At 43.3% G+C, this 19,993-nt stretch overlaps 1 protein-coding gene across 1 annotated transcript in view; it reads left to right on the forward strand.

Moving 5' to 3' along the window:
• ADAMTS3 (ADAM metallopeptidase with thrombospondin type 1 motif 3) overlaps positions 1–19,993 on the forward strand; it is a 368,935-nt gene that overhangs the window by 251,374 nt on the left and 97,568 nt on the right. Inside the window, exon 3 of the mRNA XM_019516763.1 lies at positions 5,199–5,398. Coding sequence (XP_019372308.1) covers positions 5,199–5,398 — 200 coding nt within the window. The remainder of the gene's footprint in view (positions 1–5,198; positions 5,399–19,993) is intronic.

Consider the following 19,993-nt stretch of genomic DNA (forward strand, 5'->3'; position numbering starts at 1 on the left):
CACCCTTCCATCTGACTATCTCTTGAATACTCCAGCACCAACATCTCCTTTTTAGATGCAATGATCAGTATCCAGAATGGTAAAATACAGACCACATTATACAAAAAAACCCCACAGACCAACATACATAGCTGCACAAAACCAGCAATCACCCTAAACACACCAAAAAAGTTGTGATATACTGCCAAGTCCTCAGATGCATCCAAATTTGTACTGAGGAGAACACCTGGTATTACCACCTCACAAATCTTAAAAAGGCTTTCACTCAACAAGGACACTCCTCCAGACAGATAGATCGGACGTTCAAAAGAACCACCCAGATACCATGTCAACAATTACTGCAGTACACAAGGAAAACCCCACAAATTGCACACCTCTGGTTATGGTATATCACCCCTCTCTCAAACCTATACAGAAAATCCTCAAACAGTTGCAACCGATATTAGAAGAAGATGCAATTCTTAAAGAGTTCCTCCCAGAACCACCCATTCTAGCCTTCAAACAAGCACCAAACCTCACTAACCTCATCGCCAGAAGCAAACTTCCTACGGCCTGCAACACACCAAATGGATCCAGACCATGCCATGACAAGAAATGTAAAACCTGCCAACACATCTCCACCACCCCTACAATTACTACACCCTACAACAGAACCATCAGCATTCCTGGATCTTACACTTCAACCTCCAGAAATGTAATATATCTCATCCAGTGCACCAAATGCCCTGATGGAAAATTCATAGGAGAGACCAAAAAACAACTGTGTAGCAGAATGAACACACACTTTAAATCTATTACAGACAAGAATACCCAATTACCAGTAGAGGCACATTTCTCACAAGAAAACTACTCTCTCTCCAATCCCTCATTTCTAATCCTCAAAGGGAATTTAAAAAACACTTTTCACAGATGGGCCTATGAACTTCAGTTTATCAACTTCCTGGATACAAAAAATCATGGACAAAATATAGACTTATGATGCATTTTAACCTGCGTGACATCTAACTCCCCAGGTACCTCTCCAGTATTTACCAGCTACATTCATTCCCCTTCCCTCCCCCCAACAGCCTCTTTCACCCACTGACTCCTCAGTTTACATCTTCACTGACTGGCTTTCTTGCATGCATACCGGCCTTTGGCTTCTTACTAGTCATTCCATCCAGAAAGAGCACACACCAACTACAGATGCTTCCTCAGCTTGATGAAGGGTATTTATACCCAAAAGCTTGCAAAAAAGATTTTTTTTCCAACTATTTGAATTGGTCTAATAAAAGATATTAAATTTACCCAAAGAACCTTGTCTGCCTATGTTCTGAGACCAACACGCCTACAAGCTATACCCCTGATCACTTCTGGAAATCTTGGCCAGTGATGATTGCTGTTTATCTTCCTGGAGTGGGAGATATTTTTTTCTCACATTTGAGGCATAATTGAGAATACTCTCTTTGGATACATGAGGGAAATATAGTGTACACTATATATTCACTGTACAAAAGGTAGCTGCCTATTAGGGGGAATAACTGCTTTTGATTCCTCCTACCCACACACATACATACACGCGCGCACACATACAGAAAAGGGTTCTCTTCCTCCTAACCACAAAACCACCTATTTAAGGAGGGAAGCAGTAGCCAAACCAAAGGTGCTGCCCAGAGCAAAAAGTTCTTTCTCTCTGAGATGATTATTCAGACTATTCCATTCATGCAGCAGGCATAATGATATGATGACATTACTAGTATATTTCCATTGGACATCACGCTCAGCGGCTTTGCCAGCAGCAGCAATTTTTAGAACTGGAACTTATGTATGAATTTCCCACTTGTGTGCTATCACAGTGTTCGCATTCTTGAGTGTGAAAGGACTTGCGGTTGAATTGTAAAGCTGTTTGCATGGTTGGTCTCTCACCCACAGTGGCGGCTTACAGCTTCTGAAAACAACTTGGGGGAAACCTTACTATTTGATGTGGGGAATGGGGAGAGTTATTTATGTGTTACTGAACCATTGGGATAACTAGAAGGGACAAGTTTCCCAGCTAATGAGCCAGTAGCTGAATCAGTTGAAGATGAATTGCAGCATAGTTCTTAAAGATATTTAGTAATGTCAGCCCAACATCTGTGGTCCTTACACAGGCAAAACTCCCATTGGCTTCCCCAGGAGTCTTGCCTGTTGTGTGTGAAAGTCCAGCTTGTTGGTTTTGCAACTTGGCCTTCTTTGGGGAGGAGGAATATAGTCTCTTTTCTAACCTCCAGACAGGGAATACAAACGATAATGTTCTTATAATAGTACTGTCTCCCCATCCTCATAATAGTACAGACAGTAGGGCTGTGCAAAACGGCACCGTTCTGTTTCGCCTTCAGTTTCGATGGTTGGATGGAACAGCGTTCCATTTCGAATTTCATTTTGATTAGAAACAGCTGTTCCATTCTGTTCAGTCAAAACAGAAAGGCCATTTCAACGCTGTTTTGATGTTTCACTGGGTACGGGAAGTCAGCCCAACTGAGCTGACTTCCCATCCCCAGTGCTAGATCATGCTGGGGGTGGGGAGGCGGGGAGTCAGCCCAGCTGGGCTGGCTTCCCACTCCTGATGCTGCTATCGGGTGGGGGGCAGAGAGTCACAGCATCCTCTACAGTAAAGTGACACCGTCTCCATGTGTAACACCCTTAGGCCGCAGTAAACTAATTAACTCCACTGTAGGATAGTACTGCCCAACACAAGTACTATACCACAGCAGAGTTATTTAGTGCATCTCTGTGCATGTGTACATGGTGACCAGGGCTAGCTGACATACAATGGAGGGCTGCCTGTCAGTTAGCCCCGCACTATAGGTCCCTCGTGCCCCAGGCAGCTCCTCCACAGCACATTGAGCTGGGGCAGAGCAACTCTGGGCTGCCAAGCCAACCCCCTGAACTTCCTGCCAGCCGCGGCTGCTCCACCCCAGCTCAATGTCCTACAGTCCCAGGCGCATGTGTAAGCGCTGCACTCAGGAACAATAAACTCTGGTGCAAACTACATCAGACCTTATTCAGCCATACTAATTGTGTGTGTAGCTGTGCCCATTATGTTCCAAAGAACAAGAAAGAGTGTTGTCTATGTCACAGCCATAGAACCTGTCAGACTCAGTTGTAACATGACTAATTGGCTGTGGCTTTAGAATACCTGATGGAACTCACTCTGCCCTTGCTTCTGCATACGTTTAAAAGTAGCCACTCCAGGCCCAGTCCTTCAAGGTAGGGGTGTCAAACTCACGTGGAGCCTATAATAGGGAACTTTATGGTAGGGGGATTGTGTGCTTTTAGCCCTGTAAGTGTAGAGATCTGTGTTAAGGGCTCCCAGCCCTTCATGGAGCGGATCAAAGTTAAGGACTGTCAGCCTGGTGTGTGGGAGGGAGTGGAATTAAAAGCTTCCAGCCCTGTGTGAAGGAGGGGAGCTAAGTGGGGGCAGCGGCAGCACTGAACGGTTTGAAAGCAGCAGGTCCAGAGACCTGGGGGAGGAGTCCAGCAGTGGCTTCAGGTCTTGACGGGGAGAGACAACGGCAAGCCAAATTGCATCTGGCCCTGTCCTCAGCTTCTGATGCCCTGCCAGTAGCCTGGCAGGCCTGGTAGAAAGGCTCTGTGAGCTGGATCCACCCTGTGGCCCAGTTTTTTTCACTGCAGTACGTAAGTCTCTTTTAGAGCAATGGGAATTGTGCACCTAAATACCTGTTGAGGTTCTGGCCCTTGTTGCTTTAGAGGTCTGTAGACTTCACAGGGGTGGCCATGCAGGAATGTGGGAGCAGGGGTATAAAGACAGGAGCCTCCCTTTGACCTTGTGCCATAGCCATGGGAGCAGGAACTGCCTGGTCCTGTGTGAGGACTTGGCTCCTGACTTGCTTTGTAACAGATGAGAGAAGTTGCTTTAGTGTTGCATATTACTTAAGCATCTATAGGCCTTGACTTCAGTGAGGGCCAGGTGGCTAAAGCTTAATAGTCACATTGTTGGCCAACACACATTTTTCTTGTCAATTTCTAAAAATAATTAGGCTGTTTCTTTCTACTGTCAAGAAGGGGAGAAATAGCACCTTTGGCTTCAGGCACTAGTTGAAGCACAAGCAAGCTTGATAAACTTTTAAAGATGTCCCCTTAAGTGAATCAAGAGCTCTGCAAAATTTGTCTCAATCCTGGGGTTGCTTTCAGAAATCCATAGAAGTTTGTGTTCTTTTGACTTTCATCAAAGTTAGTATCTTTAAAAAAGCGAAAGTTAAATTAAACCATCAAACTTTGGCAAATAGAATTCTCTACGATTAACAACAGTGGTTGGTGTTTTTATACTATCTGTTGGCCAGTATTTTTATAGATCTTGAGCTTTGTCATTCTGCTCTTTGCAGTTTCTTTTACTTTATGTGGGTCAGACTTTCAAAAGGGAAGAGTGCCATAGAGGCAGCCTTCACAAATCAGCATTGCTGGGTGCTGGGCACTTAGAAAAATCTGGCCCTGTATTAGTAACTAGATTGACAACATAATACATATGTGATATTCCTTAACATGTACTAGTCTATATTTGTCACTCATCTTTGGTTCTCATGCAGCTCTTCCCCATTGACCCACGTCTTCCAAGAACTCCCTACTTTGGAGCAATTTCTAGCAGGTGTTGTTACAATATAAAAACAGAAGAAAAGGCAGACAAATGTTTCTTCCCTCCCTCCTTCCCTCCAGTTGCAGGATAGAGGTGTTACCTCATGTCTTCTAATTAGGTTGTACTGAAGAAACATATGATGGGCTGATTGATCATTTTGTCAGCATCAGTTTAAGATGACCGTGGCTTTCATAACTGTGAAGCCACAAGTGAATTGTGCAAACAATTCCAGATCAGTGCCAGTGAAATCCCTTATACCACCATATCACAGGATGATTTCTGTACATGCTTCTGGGTTTTAGAAAAAAGGTCCTGTTGTACAGAATCTAATTATTTGGTCTGCAATTCTTCTCCATTAAGATATGATGAAGAAGCACAGGTGTCAACTACTGAAGATAAGGTTCATATAATACATTTTAGAACCCATGTACCTTTCACTAATTTGCCTATTCCTTTCTGCTACTTAAAACTTCCTCTTGGTTTGTTTTAACTTGAATAATGTGCATACAATATACAGGAGGATGCTTCTAGTGCAAAGTGAGGATAGATGTTTAAGCACTATTTTCTTCTTTCTTTTTTAATATAGAATCTCTTCTTGGGGGCCTTTCAGGCCTGGATTCCATATACAGTAATGTAGAGCATCAGCTAAATGAGTCACTGAGACGCCGTAGACATGCAGGAGACAATGACTACAACATTGAAGTGCTTCTAGGAGTGGATGACTCTGTGGTCCGGTTTCATGGCAAAGAACATGTTCAAAACTACCTCCTCACTCTTATGAATATAGTGAGTATCTATTACAGGTCCTCAGTGCTTCTGTTGAAATGTCATGAATTCAATAGATTTTAAATATTTGTTGTTACAATTATTGTGGTAGCACCTACAAATGCTAGTCACAGGCCAGGCACTGCAAAATGCATGCATTCAATGTTTTATCTCTTCTTTGATCAGAATCATGTGTGCTTATTGTAAAGTGTTGATTCATTTTCCAGTGGTTGCTCATTCTGTGAGCTGAGCCTTTCCATACTTTTTTTTCCTCAGAAAAGTTCCCACTGACTTCACTAGGCCTTTGTGTAAGCAAGTCCTAAAAAAAAAAACTTTCCTCTACTTCAACTGCAAATGTATCCTAGACAAAATAGCATTTAAAAAATTGAAAAAAGGGTAAGAATAAATGTTATCATAACTCAACTCAAATCTTCCATTGTGTGCTGGTTTGACCTTTTTTAAAAAGAAGTGTATGTTCGGGCAGTTGGGCTTAATAAGCCCATTGCATTTGACCATAACTTTTGTAAAAGTATTTTACATCTTGCTGATGCCAGTCTGCAGATCTTCTCTAGCAACCCATATTTAAAAAAACAAAACAATATTGTAAACAAGCCAAATGAGTGCCCTTTATAAGAAGTGGCAGTTTATGATGGAAAGCCATTTTAATGCTACTGATGATGCATCCTCTCTGCCCTGGTTGTGTGTGCACCTTAAGTAGTACAGTGACACCCATATATAAACAGACATTAGGATGGAGGAGTGACTCTTGTTTCTTAAGGATCTCTTTCATTCTATGAAATAACTCATTTAAAAAATTGCAATAATGTATGAATAACAAATCATCTCTTTCTTACTCATATCAGTTAAAAATATTTTATTTATATTTACAAATCATCTTGATCTTTTTTGCTTTCATGTTACAAAATGTCTAAAGCAAGTCAGTTTAAAAGGACATGGCACCCAGAACAGACCATCATCTCATTCTACAGCAAGCAAAATCCTACTTGTCATAGAATAGGGGTGCCTAACCCCCAGCTCACAGGCCACTGGCGCTTTGTCATCTAGCCTGTGGGGCTTCCCCCACAGGCTAGATGACAAAGTGATTTAGCTCATTTATACGAATATGGGAACAGACAGATTTAAGGGTGTGGACACGTGTACTTGGAGCCCCTTCAAAAGGTTCAAAGGCTGTTATGTTTTAATTCTTATGTGTGAATGAGCTGAGAATGGTTCAGATCTAGCACAACTGTTCCATCTTAATGCCTGATGCAGTGTTAAAGTTGGAGCAGTTTTCCTACATTTGAACTGTTCTCAAAACTTTCACACACAACAATTGGAATATAACAATTACTGCTCTTATAGAAGAGCTACAAATGCATGTGTGTCCACACTGAGAATAAGTCAGAACGTCTGATGCATTTTCCCATGCACCTGATGTACACATGTTCTTCCTCCCCTTCCAGAATGATTTAAAGGTGTTTCTGCCTGTGGCCTTCCTTTACTCCATTCCAGGACTACTGATGTAAGTTAAATAAACAGAGATCTGGCCTCAGGCACGCTTTCCAGTTGCTACAGTGATTTCTGATACTCTGGACGGGTCTACATGAGATACTGACTGTGCAGTAGCCAAAAAATCCTGCATAGTAGCACATCACAGTACAGACAGTGCTAATACACTACTGCACAGTATTAGCAGGCTAGTGCTCAGTAGTGCCATGTAAAAGACCTTCACCGGCACAACTGCATAGTAACTCTGGTTACTGAAAATATATTTATTACTTGCTAATACAAGTACTAAATAAATGTGCAGTAATGACTGCACAGTGGCATCTCATGTAGTCTACGTACTTATAAGTTCTGCCCATTTATTCCGTAAAAACACTCAATGCCTTGATATAGTCCTCAGGGGTATAGGTTGTAGCCGTTTTAGCCTAAGGACACAGGCAGACAAGGTTCTTTGGGTAAATCTGATATCTTTTATTAAACCAACTCAAATAGTTGGAAAAAATCTTTTTTGCAAGCTTTCGGGTATAAATACCCTTCATCAAGCTGAGGAAGCATCTGCAGTTGGTGTGTGGTCTTCCTGGATGTAATGAATAGTGAAGAAGCCAGAGGCTGGTATGCGTGCAAGAAAGCCAGTCAGTGAAGATGTAAATTGAGGAGTCACTGGGTGAGAGACAGGCGGGGGGTGGGGGTGAGGGGAATGAATGTAGCTGGTAAATAGTAAAGAGGTACCTGGGCAGTCAGATATAATCCTAATACTATTTTGCCCATGCTGCTGGTGCTTCAAGGGATGAAAGAAATTTGCCTCCATGACAACTACTATAGGCTTCCAGAGGTGCAAGCACCAATCTCAGCAAAGAGGCTGCCTTAATCAGTAGTGTGAAATGGGGGGGGGGGGGGTAAGTGTCCCAGGCACCATTAGAGGGGGCATCAGATGGCAGCTCCCTGGGGAGTCTACAGTGCTATAGCAGCATCTGGATGCAGGCACTCTACACTGCTGTTGTAGCAGCAGCAGCAACTGGAGCCAGGCAAACCATTCTATGCCAGAAGAGGCTGGGGACCTTCAGTCCCTAGGAAAGGTAACACTGAACCCTCCCTCCTGCTCCCCGACTGCACTCCTCCACCGGGGTTTTGCCAAGGGCACAAAACCTTCTAGTTACAGTTCTAGCCTTGATGGTCAATGAAGAAGTTCATAGATTTCATAGACATTAGGGCTGGAAGGGACCTCGGAAGATGATTGAGTCCAGCCCCCTGCCCAAAGGGCAGGAAGTCAGCTGGGGTCATAGGTTCCCAGCAAGACAGACATCCAAATGTCTCTTGAAGATGTTCACAGTAGGTGCTTGAACTACCTCTGCCGGCAGTCTATTCCAAACCTTGGGGGCTCGGACAGTAAAGAAGTTCTTCCTTATATCCAGCCTGAAACGGTCTTGCAGTAGTTTATAACGGTTCGATCTCGTCATCCCTTGGGGTGCTGTGGTGAACAGACATTCTTCCAGATCCTGGTGAGCACCCCTGATAAACTTATAGGTGGCCACCAGGTCACCCCTGACCCTGCGCTTTTCCAGGCTGAAGAGCTCCATAGCTCTCAGCCTTTCATCATAAAGTCTGTTTTCCTGACCTGTGATGTGCGTTGCTCTCCTCTGGACTTTCTCAAGCTTCTCCATGTCCTTTTTGAATTGTGGAGCCCAAAACTGGACACAGTACTCCAGTTGCGGCCTCACTAGAGCCAGGTACAATGGGAGAATGGCATCTTCGTATTTGCTCGAAAAGCATCTATGGATGCAAGCTAGTGTTTTGCTCGCTTTACTAGCTGCAGGATCACATTGAAGGCTCATGTTCATTTTGTGGTCAATCATGACCCCCAAGTCCCTTTTATCTGAAGTGCTAGCCAGTGTAGCAAGGCGGAGCCTATAAGCATGCTGCGGGTTTTTCCTTCCGCAGTGGAGAACCTTGCATTTTTCAGTGTTAAATGCCATCAGGTTCTCATCTGCCCATTTCTTCAGCCTGTCGAGGTCAACCTGGATAACCTTCCTGTCCTCAGGTGTGGACGCTTTACCCCAGAGTTTGGCGTTGTCGGTGAACTTGGCCAGTCCACTTCTGATGCCAATCTCCACATCATTAATGAAGATGTTGAACAATACAGGCCCAAGGACAGAGTCTTGAGGGACCCCACTGGTCCCAGGACACCATGACGATTGACTTCCATCAACCACCACCCTCTGGGTCCAACCACATAGCCAATTCCCCAGCCAGTGGATCATGGAAAAGCCAAGGCCACAGTTGGCCAGTTTTGCCAAAAGGTGATCATGGGGATACCAGATCAAAGGCTTTTTTTAAAGTCAAGATATATGACATCAATCTCTTCCCCTTGTCCAGGTGATAGGTCACCTGGTCATAAAAGGAAATAAGATTGGTCAAGCAATACTTACCTGCAACAAACCTGTGCTGGCTATCCCTCAGGATTTTGCCATCGCCAGTCTGTTGAGAATAGTCTCTTTGGTAATCTTTTCTTGGACTTTCCTCAGGATAGAGGTGAGGTTGATGGGCCTGTAGTTTGTTTTATCCACTTTCCTCCCCTTCTTGAAGATAGGCACCACGTTGGCCTTCTTCCAATCATCAGGCATTTCACCAGAGCACCAGGAGTTCTCAAAGATCCGTGCCAGGGGCTGAGCTATGATGCTTGCCAGCTCCTTGAGTACCCTGGGATGTAGCCTGTCAGGCCCGGCTGACTTGAAGGTTTCCAGCCTCTCAAGGTGTTCCTTCACAAGGTCAGCATTAATAGAGGGTAAGGAATCTCACTCACCCAGGCCCTCCTGTCCCGTAATGGGCAAGGGGCATCCCTTGGGACTGGTGAAAGACTCACACAAAGTACCCATTTAGCAAGTTGGCTTTTTCATGGGCGTCGGTTATCAGTTGTCCCATCTGGTTTAGCAGGGGTCCGATGTTGCCCTTGCTTTTCCTCCAGTTCCCCACATATCTAAAAAATAACTTTTTATTGTCCTTGATACGTGTAGCCAGTTGGAGTTCACTTGCAGCCTTGGCTTTCCTGGGTTGGTCTCTGCAGGTCCGAACCAGTGCAGAATATTCATCAGGCACAATGATCATAGAACAGCCCATGCATTCTACTGACAACACCAAATTTAAATAAAAATGGAAACATTGTAAGAAAATGCATCTGTCCCTTTCCTTCCCCTTTGTCATCTAATTGCTGTATGTTTTCCTTCATTTACTGCCAGCACATGCCATAATATTTCTGGCTTTGGAGCAGCCGCCACACTTGTGTACAGGTGCCCTTAAGTATTTAAGTCAACATACAAGAGAAATGTACACATCCTTGATTCAGACAGGCTTGATTTCCAATGCATATTTAACAGGAAGCGTAACTGAAAGCTTTAGAATACCTTGTGTGGAGCTCTTTGAAAAAGAGCCATTGCCTCAGTCTACTCTGTGAAGTGTCTCTTGAAGGAATGAGTGAAGGCCCATGATGATAGCTTATCAAAAGCTCAGTGGCCATGTCCAGACAAGTACGGGAATGCAGTATGTTCAGTTCTCTTCACTGCAAGGGAGCAGCACGGAGGGTTTTTTGACCACTGGCTATCCAGGGGTCAAAAAACCATGTGGAGAAAAAACGAGGAGCAGTGCATGCATGGGCAGTGCACAAGCACACCGCTCAGAAGTGGAGCTGGGATGCCTGGAACCACACTGCAGTTGCTGGCCAGGCTTTACACAGCAGAATTGCTGCTGCTGCAGCCCTGGTAGGCCCTCAGGTCCCCGGGTAAGGCTGCTGGGGCTAGCTCAGTGCTGGCCCCAGCTTCCCCTATCCCACCTGGGGTAACTTGCCTTATGAGTGTAGATGGCGCAGGCATTCCCCAGGGACAAGTAGCAGTGGCGCAAGCTGCACTGCCACTAGTTGTCCCCAGGGAACCAAATGTCCACACCATGTGTGAACGCAGTCAATGGTACCAAAAACTGTTTTTAGAACCAAAAAGTGCTCATGCTGACTCTCTCTCCTTTTTTGTTACAAAGGTGGTGTCGTCATACCCAGATGTACTGCTAGCACAAGCAGATACAACTTCAGTAATTTAATGTATCTTACCCTGTACAACATCTGACGTGGAAATTGAATCAGGGCCTCCACTTCACACCCTGATTTGGATCCAAATGCTTGTGACCATTAGTACCAAATGTTTGAAGGTTTGATTTGGTCAGAGACTCCCAGAAACTTGAATGCTCATCTCAAACCTATATAAACCTCTTTGCTTAGGAAATAGACTGTAAGAATTGTGGGAGCAGATGCGTATACAAAAAAAAGTTGGTCAGGATTTTGGGTACAGGACTTGGAGGCAAGAACCCAGGCTCCAATTTCCCTGCTGAAATACTGCTAAAATCACTGCAAAAAAACAGGGCCTGCTGATTTATAAATGTCTATTTTTTTTAATTGGTCACAAACCAGTTCTATGGCAATAGTAGGAAGGTGATCATTCCTACCCTGCTCCTTCTGTACCCTGTCTGGTATGTTTTTTCAGTTTGGCCCTATGCAAGACAGAAACAGAGTAGTCATTCAAGAGTTCAGTTTTCTCATGAGTGCTGGTAACCACCTGTCCTGAGTTGTTGAGCAGTGACCCCACACTCTCATTTCTTTTCCTCCTGTTCCCTACATACCTAAAGAAGGACTTCTTGTTGTCCTTGGTCCCCATTGCTCATTTTAGTTCAGTTGCTGCCTTAGATCTTCTAATCTGTTGCCTATAATTGCGGGCCATTATTGTATAGTCCTCCTTGGGGCATGCCCCAAGCTTCCATTGTTTGTATAGCTCTTTCTTCTTTCTTAAGAGGACCATGATTTCCCTGTTTAGCCAAGAGGGCTTCCCAGCCCTTTTGCTACATTTCCTTCACATGAGAATGGACTTCCTTTGCACTTCAAGGATCATGTCCTTAAGGAATGACCCTTCTTCATGTACTCCTTTTACCTTTGGTCCCTGGTCCTGCAGCACTTCCCCTACTAGTGAGCTGAGCTTGTTGAAATTTGCATTTTTGAAGTCCAAAACTTCAATCCTGCTATCTAGTTTGTCTGCCTTGCGACTGACCACCACCTTCTCCAGCGACCAGCACACCCAGCTGCCCTAACTGGCACCTTCCCGCACTGCCCCAGGTGCAAGCCAGCCCTTCCTGGATGGTCCCTGGCAGCGGGAAGGCAGTAGGGATGGTGCACAGGGTGCTGGAAACCCACCAAGCCCAAGCTTCCCCCAGCACTCCTGGGCTTCTGGTGCAAAAGATAATAGCAAAAGATAACTACTGGCTACTTTGGCAAATCCCACTTACTTCTCTCTGTTATTTTGTCCTGACTGATAAATTCTTTTTTCGCTATCAGTTTGTACCATGGCTCGTAATTTCCCTGCAGAGAAGAGATAAACAAAAATTGAATGTGCTTTTTATTCCTTCTACTAGTTATATAATGAAGAAGTTCATTAAAATTATGATTTAAATCCATCTGTTCTAGTGGAACCATGCTGGATAGTTTTCCACAGTAAACTGATGTTAAAGTATACTCTTCTTAGTATATTTAATTTTTACCAGGTATGTGTTTAAACTTAGAGAATCTTGTATACTTGTAACTTTCCTGGTTAGGATAATCAGTGCTATAAAGTTGTAGCTACTGAACAGTATTTAGGGAGATCCTGGATCCCTTTATTGCCGTTCTGTAGAATGTATGTCCCATGTAACTTAGCTTCAATTGGAATGATGGACTAAGGCTATATACTCAAAAGTTTTACTGCCAAAACTTGTGTAGTGCTGTTGACATGACTCTATTGCTGGGCAGAGTCATGCTTGACTGCTTTTTCTGTAACCCTGTGTCCACACAGTGAGGGGTTGTATCAGCAGAAGATACAGTGCATTGTGGGCAGGAGTACAGGCTTTGGGCTGTCAATATTGCTTTGTCAGTGGAATGTGGCCACACTGGCATTTTGCTTGCAGCTGTATGTTTAGGGAGGAGGTTTTGCCTTTTGGGCAACAGAAAGGCTATTTTCAGGTGGGTTTTTTTGTTTTGCCTGATTGCATCATATTTCTTTGCAGGCACATAAAAACAACCAGGGGCAAGGAGAGACAATTTATGTTGATAAAACTTCGTGTTATAGGTCAGGTTGATGTTCCTTCAGTGTTGGATACACACTGGGAACTTGCTATTTTCCTTTCTTGGTAAGAGAGGTCTTCCAAATTACTTATACACCTAGCTGGCTACTTCCTAGCATTTCAGTCCCCTCAATAAATTTCATGTCTAGTTCCACCTCCCTCTCATGAAGAAGAGCCATTAATTCAATCCCTTGCACAGCTGCTCTGGATTAAAGGGCAATATTCTGTCCAGAACCACTCCTTCCTATGGAGTTCTGTATGTATGTGCTGCTTGTGAAAAGATCTCTGGTTGTGAATAGGTGAAATGAGACGCAGTGCAGGCTGGTACTCATTCAGGTTCTTCTCACCACTTTGCCAATGCACCTTGATTATTTAGATTTGCAAGATTCCTGAAATGCTAGTCCCAGGCTCCACTCCCCCACCCCCTATGACTTTCCCTATTGTGCTGAAGCACATGAATGTTTTGCATTGCAGACAGAAATGCAGTTAGATCTCAGATGAGATTGCCAAATTTAAGGACTTGGAATTCAGAATTCCTGGGAGGAAAAGCTAGTACAGTAATCCTGTGAAAAATACTGTTGTCTTATTTTAGCAGAAACCACAACTACATTCATAGGTCCATTTTTTCCATTATGTAACCTAAACTAGAACTCAAAAAAAACCTCAGCTAATGAGCACTTAAATTTCCATTCTGGTTACTTTACTATATCTTGAAATAAGGCATATTATAAAGTTTCATTGTTAGATTTTGCCATCTTTTTCTGTTTGTTAATTCTAGCTACCAGTCAGATGATAGTATGAAGAGAATTTTTCAGTAGGATGTTTTGTGAGGAATATTTTCATGTCATTTACTTCCACTCTTAGTTACAGCAATGCGTGTTTGGAGGAGATGAACATGTGAAAATGATCTGTTCTCTTGTTTTTCTATAATACATCTTAATTTGTAATGCCTTCAGAATATTTCCTTATGTTTGCTTTAAAGCTAAATGTTCAACTTTCTGTAAAAGTTAATATCCTCAAACAGTTTTAAATGCCATGGAAATAGTTCCATCTGCTGGTAGTACACTTTAATACAGAATATATCCAAACTAAAATACTAATCTTCCCCTTATGGCATTATATGAATATCAAAAGAGAATGGCATTTTGTGTATATTACAGTAAAGGTTTTTAAGTAATCCAGTTGTTGGAATCAAGATTTTAATAGTTGTATAGTAGTGTTACCAGACATTTAACCAACTTGTTAGTAAAACATGAAATTACAGTTGGAGTAGACTCTGGGATAGAAAACAAACAATAAATACAAGGATATAGGTCTGGTTTTTATATTTTTATTCATTAGATTTATGCATCACCAAGGACAATTTACAATAAAAGACAAAATAAAATATAAACAAAATAAAATATTTAAATAAGATAGTATATGAGGGTACAAAGGCTATAAACAAATGTTGGTCAAAAGTTTCCAAAGGGTTAGCACTCACTGTTTTATCCCTGTTGAGGTCTGCAGTGTAGCAACCTTCAGATTCAGAGTTAAACAAAGAGGCCAGGGAGACCCCAGACAGGAGTTACCCCTTGGATGGTCATGTCAGTCGAGTACTGGTAAACCTGTGGAGCTAAGCATTTTAGAGTAGAGGGCTGAGTGATGCAGCTGCACTGTGGGCCACCACTTCCCTCCAGTAGGAGAGAGGTGGAGTGAGAGAGGAAGAGATCTTGCTTCTGGGCTACAGAGGGGATCAGAGGTACCGTACAGGGTAGGGAAGGTGATGCACTAAGCCAAGTTGCTTGCGCTCCATCCCCCATACCATGGATCAAGTCCAGTCACCTGGGGGGGCTGGATCTGGCCCTGAGGCCATAGATTTAGTATCACTCTGGTAAACTCATCCAGTTATATACAGTACAGTAAGGAAAAAAGAAAGACATCGTGATCTGTAGCTAAAATCCCTTGAAATATTATTTTCCAATGAACTTTTGATAAATTCTAAGGAACATTTCAGAAATTTTTTCTGCTTTGGCTTGAAACTTTATGAATCAGGACTATGAGTGCTATGCTCTAATCTGGACATGCAGGAAGACTAGGTGCGTATACACGTGTTTCACTGCAGAGCTGACTAATTACCTGTATAATTTAAGCATCACTGTCTAGATCAGCACCAATATTAGGCCGCAGTAGATTAATTAATTCTGCCATTATATAGCACTGTTGGGGACAGTATTATCTTACGGCAGAGTAATTAACTCCTCCAAAATGCTCATGTAGAGGTTGACCAGGGCTGGCTGGAGCTCCAGCCCTCGTGCCCCAGCCAGCCTATCTACTACCTGCCACCAGAACCTGGTGCTGACCCTCTGAGCTTCCTGCCAGGCCAAGACTGCTCTGCCCTAGCTCTAACTGCTGCAGTTCCAGGCTCACATAAAGATGTTGTTCCCGGGAGCAGCTGACTCCAGCATGAACTGTGCTGGAGTTTATTCAGGCACACTAACTGCACATGTAGTTATGCTTCCGCTGACAAGCAAAATAGGATGAGAACTCTATGAGTCATGCTATCTTCCTCCTTTCTGGTTGTACACAGTTGTCACTCTTGCCAATGTACTTAGTTAAATTGTGGGATGTGCCCAGGTCCTAAGTTAGTTCAAAAATATTTGCAGTATTACACTATATAGATACTTGACCACTGGGGCAGCAGGACTTCAAGTCCAGTGGCCATCACATACTGGTATTTTTCCTTCTGTCACAGCCAGAGGAGGACGTGGGCCACTTTTTTCATTAGATCAGAGCCAGTGAACAGTTGGGGTGTAAATGAGGAGTGCCAACTTTTATTCTTTTGTGTTCAGTTTAGTAATTGACATGTAAAATGCATCTGGTGGAAAGGAATATTGAATCAAAACCACTCTAAAATTTCTTAACATTCTGAGGTAAGCAAAGGCAGATGTATGATGCTGTTAATTGTTAATTACTGATAGCCAACTGTCCTTAGCTAAGCCAGTTAATAACCATACCTCAGTGTGTGGGTGTCAGCACTTCTGTCTAAAAGGAATCCTGGTCTATCTAGGGAATGTCAGTGGTTTTAACAATTCAGGAGCTATAAGTCATTGAGACTGGGCAATAGTGAGAAACATCAGACAGCAGATATCAAAGTTAAAACATGGGTTCAGCCAGAGAGGCATAGGTTGCAAATGAATAGAGGTGGGAAGTAAAAAATATATGTATTTTTGTTGAAGATTTCTGCATGGTCAGATTTTTTTTTCAAGACAGAAAGGAATATTATGTCAAGGTAACTTGGTTATTGGGATTGATCAAGGATTCCTCTGTGTGTGTGTGTGTGTGTGTGTGTGTGTGTGTGTGTGTGTGTGTGTGTGTGTGTGTGTGTGTGTGTGTGTGTACACACGCACACAATCCATTACTAATCATTTTTTACCCACAAGATTTTTTGCATTCAGTATATATATAATCCAAATAATAATACACACACAATAACTGCTATTTACTGGGTCAGACTATAGGTCCAGCCTGCTCAATATCCTGTCTCTCAAAGTAGCACACGGTGGATGCTGCAGAAATAGAAACAATGAACAAGGCGTGACCAGAATTTTCCACGCCTGCTGCTCTCCAATTGTGGTGTCCAGCATTCAGAGTTTTAGAAATTTCTGATTCAGTGATTGCATCCCTTTCTACTATGTTCAATGCCTAGCATCTACCATGTTCAAAATCTGCTCTGCCTTCTACTTGACTTCAGACTAACACAGCTAATTACATTTCAATACCTGCTGATCAGAGGCAAATCTAAGGGGGGCAGTGGTGTGGCCTCACTTCTTCTTGACTTATTGCTCACAAACAGGGAGGAATTGGTTGAGAATGTGAAGGTGAAAGGTAACTTGGGTGACAGTGACCATGAAATGATAAAGCTCAAAATCCTACGGGGAGGAGGGAAGGAGAACAATGTAATAAAAACACTGGTTTTTAGAAAAGCATGTTTTAACAAACTTGGGGAACTAGACAGCAGGATCCCTGGGAGGCAAGTCGGAGGGGAAAAGGAGTTGGCTTTACTTTCAGGAGGCCCTCTTAAGGTGAAGATGCAGGAGCCAAACTATCCTAATGTAGCAGAAGAATGGGAAGTGCAACAGGACATCATCTTGGCTAAACAGCAGTCTCTTCAATGAGTTGAAAATCAGAACAGAATCCTATAAAAAGTGGAAACTTGGTCATAGTACTAGGGAAGAGTATAAGAGAAGAGCCTGCACTGGTACAGGATGGGGCCTGACTAGCTAAACAGATCTGCAGAAAAGGACTTGGGGGTTGTAGTGAGCTGAAGATGAGCCAACAATGTACCCTTGTTGTCAAGAAGGCTAATGATACACTGAGCTGCATTAGTAGGAACGTTGCCTGCAGATCAAGGGAAGTGATCATTCCCCTCTGTTCAGCACTGATGAGATTACATCTGGAGTACTGTGTCCAGTTTTGCCTCCCTTCCCCTCCCCCCCACACAGAAAGGGTGGACAAATTGGAGTCCAGCAGAGGGCAGCAAAAATTGTTAGGGGGCTGGGGCATATCACTAAGCTTATTTAGTCTAGAGAAGACTGAGAGGGGATTTAATAGCAACCTTCAACTACCTGAAGAGTAAAAATGAAGAGCTAGACTGTTCTCAGTGGTGGCAGATGACAGCGCAAGGAGCAATGGTCTCAAGTTGCAGTAATGGATGTTCAGGTGGGATATTAGGAAAAACTCCCTCAGTGGCCTCATCTACATGAAATGTTTACTGCTGAGTTGACTAATTAGCTCTGCAATAAAACATTACCGTCCACATCTGTGATGCTATTAGGACGAAGTAAGCTAATTAACTCCGCTGTAGGATAGTACTGACACACACAAGTACTATCCTATGGCAGAGTTATTTACTTCACCTCAGAGCACGTGTAGACGTTAATGGAGATGACTGGGGCACAAGGGTGCTTCAGTGCAGGGGCTGCCTGCTGGCAGGCCCCACACTGAAGCATCCTTGTGCCCCCGCCAGCCCCTCCGCAGAATGTACAAATGTGCCTGGGAGCAATAAACTCCAGTGTGAAATGTGCCTTAGTTTATTCAGCCATATTAATGGTACATGTACATGCACCTACTAGGAGGGTAGTAAAGCACTAGAACAGGTTACCCAGAGAGATTGTGGAATTTCCATCCTTGGAGGCTTTTAAGGTCTGGCTAGATAAAGTCTTGGCTGAGATGATCTAGTCAGGGATGATCCTGCTTTGAGCAGGGGTTTGGACTAGATGACCATCTGGAGGTCCCTCCAACCCTAATTTTCTGTGATTCTCTGGTTCTATAAAAGCACAACATTGACATGCATGGAGAAAATTAGGAAAAGCAAGGCACAATTTGAGATGCAGATTGCGAGGGACATCAAAGACAATAAAAATGAATTCTGTAAGTATGTCAAAAGTAAGAGGAAGACTAGAGAAACCGTAGATCCCTTATGGAATGTGGAAGACAATCTAGTTATGGATGATATGGGGAAAGCTGAGGTATTTCATGTCTTTTTTTTTACTTTGGCCTTCATAAATAGGGGCAGCTACCAGATGAGGAGTGTAGTTGTCAGCAAAGATGGGGAAGGAGCAAACAGCTCAGAGTAATGGACAGAACAGGTTAGGTATTACTTAGAGAAGCTAGATACTTTTAAGTCAGCAGGGCCAGATGGGATACCCCCTGGGATACTAAAGCTACTGGCTATGATAATTTTGGAGCCATTGGCTATCCTGTTTCAAAACTCATGAAGGATGGGTGAGGTCCTTGATGACGGGGAAAAGGGAAAATATAGTACCCATCTTTAAAAAAGGGAAGCAAGAAGATCTTGGGAACTAACAGACCAGTTAGCCTGACCTTAGTACCTGGAAAGAACATGGAGCAGATCCCTAAGGAACCCATTGTGAAGCATCTAGAGGAGAACTAAGTGACTTACAACAGCTAGCATGGATTCAGCAAAAATAAGTCATACCTGACTAATCTGATTTCTGTCTGTGGTAGGATGACTGGCTTTGTGGATGGGGAGAGAGCAGTGGTGTGATATAACTTGACTAACAAAGTGGTTGGTACTGCCTCCCACAGCAGTCTCATTAATCTGCTAAGGAAATACAGACTTGATGAAAGTACTGTAAGGTGGCTACGTAATTGTTTGGATTATACTCAACAGTAATTGTCAGTGGCTCAGTGTCTAAATGACAATGAAGTCCCGAAGCCATTTACACACTTTGTGAAACAAATAATTGCTTTTGTTGATTTGAAACCTATCTAATAATTCAATTTTATGTCTGCTAGTTTTAGTATTACGAGGAACAGTAATAATGAAATGCTATTTACTTTCTTTGCACCATTTATTATACTGTGCTCTTTTACGTCTCCCTCTCCCCTACAGTTATTTCTTTTTCAAAGCTAAAAGAGCCTAGCCTGGTTATTCTCTTCTTGCTTGGCAACTTTTCCATACCCCTGATCATTGTTGTTGTCCTTGTCCATCTTTTTTGAGGTTGAGGGATCAAAACTGGACCCCATAGATTTATAAAGGGGCATAACAGTACTTTATGGTTTGTTTTCATTTCTTTTCTTTATAATGCATAACATTTTTATGTGCCTTTTTGACTGTTGCTGAACACAGCTGATGTTTTTACCAAGCTGTCTGTAATGACTCCAAAAACTCTTTTTGGTGTGGTAACAGGTAGTATAGAGCAGGGGTGGGCAAAATACGGCCCATGGGCTGGATGCAGCCTGCCAGGCCATTCTGTCCAGTCCTCGGGACCCCTAAACAATTTAGAAAATATTTATCTGCTCCTGGCTGCCTGTCAAAGATGACAGGATCCTGGGGCAGTAGGACCCAGGGGGAGCTGGCAGCAGAAGCCCAGCCCAGCCCCTCCCCCAGCCATTTCCCTGCCTTTCTGCCCCTGCACCACTACAGCACCATGAGTCTCCTGGCTGCACTGCCGGACCAGGAGCACAGGGCCATGCCAG

Source organism: Gavialis gangeticus, unplaced genomic scaffold (genome assembly GCF_001723915.1).
Source record: "Gavialis gangeticus isolate Ggan-Ray unplaced genomic scaffold, GavGan_comp1, whole genome shotgun sequence".
NCBI lineage: Eukaryota > Metazoa > Chordata > Crocodylia > Gavialidae > Gavialis > Gavialis gangeticus.